The 8,231-nt window shown below is 42.7% G+C and overlaps 1 protein-coding gene across 1 annotated transcript in view; it reads left to right on the top strand.

Moving 5' to 3' along the window:
* The first annotated feature begins 6 nt into the window (after positions 1-6).
* LOC108446391 overlaps positions 7-8,231 on the top strand; it is a 12,530-nt gene continuing 4,305 nt past the window's right edge. Inside the window, exons 1-26 of the mRNA XM_017732919.1 lie at positions 7-517; positions 1,319-1,374; positions 1,670-1,687; positions 1,975-1,995; positions 2,081-2,101; positions 2,199-2,216; positions 2,440-2,460; positions 2,847-2,867; positions 3,244-3,264; positions 3,367-3,387; positions 3,597-3,617; positions 4,045-4,065; positions 4,253-4,273; positions 4,461-4,481; positions 4,598-4,618; positions 5,021-5,041; positions 5,548-5,568; positions 5,640-5,660; positions 5,871-5,891; positions 5,987-6,007; positions 6,144-6,164; positions 6,290-6,310; positions 6,451-6,471; positions 6,681-6,701; positions 6,847-6,867; positions 7,124-7,174. Coding sequence (XP_017588408.1) covers positions 168-517; positions 1,319-1,374; positions 1,670-1,687; positions 1,975-1,995; positions 2,081-2,101; positions 2,199-2,216; positions 2,440-2,460; positions 2,847-2,867; positions 3,244-3,264; positions 3,367-3,387; positions 3,597-3,617; positions 4,045-4,065; positions 4,253-4,273; positions 4,461-4,481; positions 4,598-4,618; positions 5,021-5,041; positions 5,548-5,568; positions 5,640-5,660; positions 5,871-5,891; positions 5,987-6,007; positions 6,144-6,164; positions 6,290-6,310; positions 6,451-6,471; positions 6,681-6,701; positions 6,847-6,867; positions 7,124-7,174 — 934 coding nt within the window. The 5' untranslated portion in view covers positions 7-167. The remainder of the gene's footprint in view (positions 518-1,318; positions 1,375-1,669; positions 1,688-1,974; positions 1,996-2,080; positions 2,102-2,198; positions 2,217-2,439; positions 2,461-2,846; positions 2,868-3,243; positions 3,265-3,366; positions 3,388-3,596; positions 3,618-4,044; positions 4,066-4,252; positions 4,274-4,460; positions 4,482-4,597; positions 4,619-5,020; positions 5,042-5,547; positions 5,569-5,639; positions 5,661-5,870; positions 5,892-5,986; positions 6,008-6,143; positions 6,165-6,289; positions 6,311-6,450; positions 6,472-6,680; positions 6,702-6,846; positions 6,868-7,123; positions 7,175-8,231) is intronic.

The raw sequence follows: 8,231 nt of genomic DNA, 5'->3' as shown, positions 1-8,231 counted from the left end.
TTCCGGCGGAACGGGAAGTGACGTCCCGCCGTACGGCAACATGGCGGCGTGCGTGGGCAGCATGGGGGCGCCCGGTTGTGTTGTACGGAAAAGGAGGGAATTTGGGGAGGACCTCCCGGAGGATCCCAACAAATCCCCCAGCAAAGGGTCTCAGTACCCTCCCTCCCATGGATCGCCGTATTTCCCCAGAGGATCCCAACATCCCTCCACAAAAGATCACAATGTACCTTCCAAAGGATCCCAATATCCCCCCTGAAGAATCCCAATATCCCCCTCGGGGACCCCAATCCCACTGTGGCTGGAGAGTGGCCTGGGCTGACCCTTGCTCCTGCTCCCAGCCCGAGGATCCCGTTCCCTCCATGGCCATTTCAGGATCCTCCTCCCCAGCTAAATTTAGGATCGGGATCGGTTCCAGCTCAGCTGTCGCAGCTCCTCCACAGGCTCCAGGACCCTCATCCCGGCTAAAACCCCCCCTTCCCACCCCAAAACCAACACCAGGGGAGCAGCCACGGGGCTGGTGAGTCCTTTCCCCATTCCAGGGGCTCTGGAGAGGCCAGGAAGGCAGATTTGGGGAGATTCCTGGGAATGGGAATTTCAGAGGTGCCTTTGGAATGTGGTGGGAACACGATCTGGCCCCAGCAATGAAGGGCCTTTGGTGCCTCCAAACATTCTATTTATTATCCCTGTTTTACTGCCTGAGGATCCTGAAAAACAGGGGAAGGGTTAAAAGAATGGATCCTGTTGATTCACTAATTCATAATTAATATTGTTAATTACTTAATAATTCCATGTGGGAAGAGTTGGTGCTGCCTCCCTCGCTCCGTGTCTCTGTTTCTCCCTAAATCCCTGTTTTCATCCTGGCGTTTCTCTGTTTATATTGATGGAGCAGCATTCCCAGATTTCTGGATATTTAGCTCCTCAGGGAGTTTGGGGATCGTGAGCACAAAAATGAGCACGAAAACGGCATTTTCATGATTTTCCCATCCAGCAGGGGCAGTTTGGGAAGGGAAATTCCCTCATGGAATCTCTGTCCTTGCTAGGTTGTCCGTAAGGACACAAAATCCATGTCCCTTCCTCCACCAAATCCCTAATTTTGGTTAAATTGAGCTTCAGGATGGGACACGGGAGGTGGGTTTGTCGCCCCTCATCCCAAAACCTCCCCAGGAATGGGAAATTCCTGGCCTGAAAATGGGGAATTCGTGGAAAACCGGGAGAACGCCTTCCTTGCCCTCACTCCCCTGGGCTGAAACATTCCCCATGTTCCCACATTTTCCTGGAAAACACATCCATGACCCAATTCTTCCCTTTTCCCCCCTAGGCCGACGGAGCGCCCGGAGCCAATTCTGGCTGGGAACAATGCCATGATGGAGCCGGGTGGGTGAAAATGGATTTTTTTTGAGGATTAGGTGCCAAATTCCAGCTCGTTTGGCCCCAAAATCCCGGTCTTGGGTTCCCAGGGGAGCCTCGGCTGCCCCCCACCCCACTTTTGCGTGGATTTTCTCAGATTTCCACACCTAAATTCCGTGTTTTGATGTTCTTGGCCTTCCTGGAGTCGGGCTCATCCCAGAATATCCACATTTAATTTAACTGGACTTTAATTCCCCGAGTTCCTCCTCTGGGAATGCCCCAGACTGACCTCGTTGATCCCTTTTTTTTTTCTCTTTTCCAGGGGAAAACACAGCTCTGGGTGAGTGATTTTCCTCCTTCCACCACTGGAATGTTCCAGACCACATTCAATCAACCCAGATCCAGCTCAGTTATGGAATTACGGGATGGATTTGATTGGGAAAGACCAGGGAAAAAACCCAAATTAATGCTTTTTAAAGACAATTCTGAGGGTGAAAACCAAAAGAAAAACCACCCAGGAGGGGCCGCTGAGGGGTGAATTCCTGGAATTATGGAATTATTCCAGTTGGGAAGGACCTTGGAAATCATCAAATCCAGCTTTAAACCTTCTTTTTGTCTCTTTTCCAGATGAATGGGACACACAAATCCGTGAGTGGAATTTTTTATTCCCCCCTCTTGTCCCAAAAAAAGCCTCAATTCCGAAGGTTTTGATGGAGTTTTGTTGGACTTTAAGGGAAATTACCGGAGGAATTTGGTGAGTCCCTCACCCCGACCCAGCAGCAGCCACTGATGGAGCCATAAAATTTTATATTTTTATATAAATTTTATTTTGTTTTTTTTTTCTCCTAAAGAAAGTGACACTGAACTGGGTAAGTGGAGTTTTGTCGAGTTGTTTTGGGGTTACTTGGCAGGTTTTTGCTCCACTGAAGGTAAAAATAGTTCCCAGATGTTGGATTTGAAACCAGGAATGAGCAAGAAATTTATCCCCAAATTTATATCAAATGTGTAAACTTGTACACAAAAATATCAATTTCTACCCAAATCTATAAATTTGCACTCCAATCTCCAATTTCTGTCTCTCTTTGGTTTCAGAGGAATGTGACACGGAGAATGGTGAGTTCCAAATTCCTAAATAATGGAAAAATTGTTATTATTAACATGCAAATTCTCCTAAATAAGGAAATTATTGTTATTAAAAATCCAAATAATGGAAGATGAAGGTCTTAAAACCCCCCAGACTCACTGGAAAAGTGATCAATAGGATCAATAAATTGGGGTAAATCTAATAAATCCAGCCAGGAGAGATTATTCCCTAATTATTTCCTAATATTGGGACTAAAATAATTACCAGGAGGGAGGAGAAGGAAATTAAACCCATTTTTCCTCCCTTTCTCCTTTAATTTTAGGGTTGAAACTGTGGCAGTGGGGGAGCGTTGGGTTTTGTCTCCATCAAATTCCCCCAGCAGGGAAATTCTCAATCCCAAATTTCTCTGTTTCAGGTGAACTCGCAGCCGAAATTGGTGAGTCCCAAACTGGATTTTCCCCAGTCCCTTCGTGTCATGTTTTAACCAATTTCCCAGGATTTATACCCATTGCTTGGAGAGAAATGTTATTTTTGAATCATAATAATTAACATTAAAAATACCTAAACCCGGGGAATCTGGGGCTGGGACAATGGCAGAACTCCTGATCCGAAGCTGTGTCGGGGCATGGGGCTGAATCCTGCTCCAAATGCCTCCGTTTTGCCCCAAATCCTGACATTTTACCCCAGAATTCCCTTTTCCAGCCCCGATGGCCCCATTTTCCCCACAGACAAGGGGCAGTTTGGGGCAGGCTGGGTTGAATTCCCAAGGAAATCCCGGGTTTATTCTCCTCTTCCCTCCCTGTTCTTCCCAGAGCACCTGACGGCCACGCTCGGTGAGTGCTTGGACTTTCCCTTTTCCCATCTTTTCCCCTTTTCCCCCTTTATTTCCCCTTTTATTGATTCCCTTTCCCTTTTCCCTCTCTCCCCTTCCCCAGAGGAGCGGGACAGGAGGATCAGTGAGTGCCTTTTCCCTTTTCCTGATGGAATTATAACCCCAGGATCTGCTTTTTCAGTAATTTTGGGATCCCCGGGTGGTTTTGGGGTTGCGCCAACCTAAAGAATTTGGGATTTTGGGGCCCCTTTTCCTCGTTCCCGTCGGTGCTGGGGATGGATCCAGACCTGGAAAAGCGCCAGATAATGTGAATTTTCATTTTTTTGGTTTCAGGCAAACTGACCTCGGACCTGGGTAAGGAGTTCCATGGATTAAAGTGAAAGATTTGGCCTTTAAAATGAATGATTCGGCTTTAAAAATTACCGATTTCTACCTAAAATTAACAGTTGGGGTGTTCAAATGGAAATTTTTCCCTCCAAGTTAGTTTAAAATGGGAATTTTGGCCTTGAGGTGAAAATTTAGGCCTTGATCATGCAAATTATGGTTGTAAAAAATTAAAATTAGAGCATCTTGTGCATTTTCAGGTGGTTTTAAGGCGATTTTTTCCTTAATAAGCCAAATTTTAAGGATTGTAGAGGGGGATGTTTCTGTGGAATAAAAATTCCCTCAAATTGGAGGTTCTGGGGTAGGAGGAGCCATTTTGGGACTTTTTGATATTTATTATTTCCTGGGTTTTCAGGTGAATTGGGGCTGGGTTCTTATTTTATTTCCTGTTTTTTAGGTGAATCCAATGCCAAACTCAGTAAGTCCAAGCCCCCCCCCGATGATTTCAATAGAAAATCCTCATTTTAAAGGAATTTTGGGGGGAAATATCCCCATTCCTGGTCCAGGCACTCTGGGACCACAACGGAACTGACCCAGAAATGAAGGAATTGTTTCCTAATTCTCATTTTCCTGCTTTTTTTCCCCTCTTCTCCTCTTCTTCCCAGAGGAACGTGACCGGAAAATCAGTGAGTGCCATTTTTCCTGCTGGTTTTGGGGTAAAACCCCCTTGTTTTGGGGCAGCCAGATCCTCCTTGATCCCGTCCTGGGAAAAAACTGGAAATAAGTCAATTTTCCCCCAGTTTTCACCCAAATTTGTGTAATTCCCTCGGAGAAAAACCCCAAGTAACCACAAATCTGGTTTTTCCTCCACAGCCAAGCTCGCCGCTGAAATCCGTGAGTCCCGCTCCTCATTTTCCACCTCATTTGATGATTTTGGGCTTCAACTCCTCATTTCTGGGTCAATTCTGTTGCTTTTCCTGGATTAATCCCTCTTTTCCCTCATCCCATAGGAAGACTCACGGCGCTGCTGGGTATGGACAGCTTTAATTAACATTTTTGAGAGGGTTTACGGCTGTTTTATTAATTAGTGCTGTGGCCTAATAAAGTTAGAAATATTATTTATTACAAATAAAATTAGAAATGGAAAATCCGGTAAATTGGGAACGTTAGAAATGGAAAATGTAGGAAAATGACAAATATTCATCAGGAAAATTTGGAATATAAACCAAGACAAAATGAGAAATTTCCTTTCTTAGGGATGAAACGATGAATAAAAACAGCAGGAAATTGGAAATCTCCTTTATTGGAAGGAAAATTCAGAATGAGGGAAATTCTTGGAGCTTTTTGGCTTTGGTTTTATCCTTGGGGAGGGAGGAGGTAAAAAATGACCCCAAAATGCTGATTTTTGGTGCTTTTCCCTCCCTCTCCCGCAGCCGAGCGCGACTCCGGGCTCCGTAAGTGCCAGAATTCCCAAATTCCTCAGAATTTCATCCCCCTGCAGCTACCGGGCCCCAATCCCTCTTTTTTCGCCCCAAATTTTGGGAGTCCCACCCCCGACACAGCTCCAAGTGGGAGATTTGCTGGGATTGGAGGGTTCCTCCCAGTTAGAACCCGTTAATATTAATAATAAACTAATACACAATAACACCACCCTAATAATGAATTCATATTTAATAAGAATCGAATTAATAACAATTTAATCATTACTATTTTGGTTGCATCAATAACATTTTGATGGCGTTAATGATGAAAATTCATTGTATCCACACTTAAGATCTAATATATTCATTCTTAGTGAATATTTCTGGTAAAAATCGGTTCTACTAATGGCTAAAATTGATCATATTAATTACTAAAATCGACTCTATTAATGACTAAGGTTGATTATATTGATCATTCTGTTTCAATTACGGTTGGACTCTATCACTGGAATTTATTCACTTTATTTCTCTGTCTTTAGGGAAGCTCCGAGCAGAGCTCGGTGAGTGAGGGGAAAAAGGGGGAAGAGGAGCCAGAACACAGATTTTAATTTTAATTTTGTGTCTCCTCCAGCCAAGTGCGACGCCACCATCCGTGAGTTTGACTCCCACCCCAGCACCATGGGAACGCTGGAATCCCCCAGTTCCCCAGAATTTGGGGAGACAACCCCCCGGCATCGCGGCGCCGGGGGGGCTGAGCCTGAATTTGGGGGGAAAAGGGAAAAGGAACAGGAGGAAAACCCCATGGGAGGAGCTGGGAGGGGGGAAAATCCATCGGGGAATTAATGGGATTTGCTGCTTCCAGGAATCTTCACGGTGGAACTCGGTGAGTCCCCTCCGGCCTCTGCCCCTCGTTAATTCCATCGCTCATTAATTCATCCGAAATAACCCCAAATCCGGATCTTTTCCCGTCGTTTCCAGGCGAGCGACACACGAGAATCGGTGAGTTTGCGGCAGTTTCCACCCCAGGAAATGCTGGGGTGAACTTTTGGGGAGAAAATCCCCAATTCCCCCTCACTGGGGCTGCGGGAAAAGTGAAAATTCGGTCTCAAAATTCCTTTTTTTCCTTGTTTTTCAGGGGAACTCACAGCTGATGTGGGTGAGTTGATCCCGTTAATCTTCCGTTTGGGTGGAAATTGGGTAAAAAATTGGCATTGGGGATTATTACTGTTGTTATTATTATTATCATTATCATTATCAATTTTCCCCTGTTTCTGTTTCCAGAGGTCTTCAATAAAAAGCTCCGTAAGTGCCTGAATTTTTAATTTCCAGGATGAAGTAATTTTTAACAGTTATGGAATAATTCATTGACAATTCCACCCCATTCTGAACCAACTTTGGAAATTCCCATTCTCCCTCTTTTCTCCCTCTTCTCTCCCTCCCAGAGCAACAGGAGGCAGAACTGGGTGAGGAATTTTCCCTCCTTTTTTGGGGCATTTTCCATGAAAATCTGATGGGTTTCAGGGGGAAATCTGGATTTTCATTGAGTCTAGAGGTGCAGGTGCAAAAGCTGAAATAAATATGGATTAAAAAAATGCATCATTAAGAGAAAAATTTAAACATCACTTTTAATATTCAAGAATAATAATAATTATCCCTATTTTTGTTCATTTAGAGGCCCGGGACACCCAGATCCGTGAGTACTCGGGACCAGCTCCAGGGATTTTTAGGGATGAAGGAAGCAGAAAGAATTTCTAGAATTTTTTGAATTTTTTTTTAGAATTATTTCAATTTTGGACGTTTTAAAATAATTATTTATTTTAATCCTTTTATTCCTTTAGGGGAAAATGAAGCTGAGATCAGTAAGTCAGAGATTTATATTTGTATTTATATTTATATCTATATTTATATTTATACTTGTACTTATACTTGTATTTATACTTATATTTATACGTATATTTATACCTATATCTATATCTATACTTCTATTTATGTTCTATAACCATAAAACCAGTTTATATTTATAAATCTATAATGACTAAAATCATTTATACATTGAATTGTATCAATAAATTTGGTGTCATTAGTTTTAATTAGTTTCTCTCTGCTTCCCCCCAGGGCACCTGAAGGAGCTGCTGGGTGAGTGCCAATTAATTAAGGTGCAGAGAAATTATAATTAAGAGGGAATTTGGGGAAAAATATCAGCAAAATCCCTGGAGGCGGGAGGAAAATCTAGGAGGAAAAATGGAAATAATGGGGAATAATGGGGAAAAATGTTAATACTATGGTAATAATGGGAAATAGTGAGTAATAATAATTAATAATGTGTTGATAACCTGGCAATAATTTCCATTTTTGTGTGCAGAGGAGAAGGAATTGGCAGCACGTAAGTTTTGGAAAATGGGAATTCTCTCCCCAAAATACGTCTGATTTAATTAGTAATTAACACGCCTCCCTTTTAAGGGTCTCAAACCCCATTTTTTAGGTCCAGATCCCAATTTTTAGGCCTCAAAAACCCAATCTTTGAGGCCTAAATTTTTGAGGTCTTATTCTTGAGGCCAATTTAAAGGTCCCAAACCCCATTTTGTTCCCAAACTCTCATTTTGGGGCACAAGCCCCCATTTCTAAACACAAAATTTACCCGATTTTGGAGTTTCCCCCTCATAAATATCCAGGATTAAAAAATAAAAATAGAGATTTTTGGAGTTAGGGGGGTGTAACTGGGTTTTTTTTATTTCCCTGACTCTAAAATTGCAGGAAATCAGGAGTTTATCCCATTTTTAATCCTTCTTCTGCTTTATTTTCAGGAGAACAGGACTCTGTTATCAGTAAGTGCCGTTGGATTTTGGGAGCAATCCCTGGGGATTTGGGAATTCACACCCATGATGTCCCTGCTGCCATTTTGGCTCAGAATTTTGGCCCAAAAAGTCCCAAAATTAATTAAATTATGTTTAAAAAAATGGAATTGAGAGGCATAAAGTCTCTGCCCAACTCAGGGGATTTTGTATTCTTGGGAAGGGAAAACATGGATCCAAAATAATTTTATTTTCCTCTTTTTAAGGAAAACTAAGGGAGGAGCTTGGTGAGTGGCTTTTATTCTGTTTCCAAAAAGGATCTGGGATTTTGGGGTTTTTTTAGGGTTTTTTTCATAATTGGATTTGGGAATATGGGATTGGAGATCACGGTGGGAGTGAATTAAAAAGGAAGTCATTAAAAGCAGCAGGAA

This window comes from Corvus brachyrhynchos, unplaced genomic scaffold, assembly GCF_000691975.1.
Source record: "Corvus brachyrhynchos isolate BGI_N302 unplaced genomic scaffold, ASM69197v1 scaffold535, whole genome shotgun sequence".
In the NCBI taxonomy this organism is placed as follows: domain Eukaryota; kingdom Metazoa; phylum Chordata; class Aves; order Passeriformes; family Corvidae; genus Corvus; species Corvus brachyrhynchos.
Note: the sequence above shows the minus strand (reverse complement) of the source record. Positions and strands in the feature narration are given on the sequence as shown.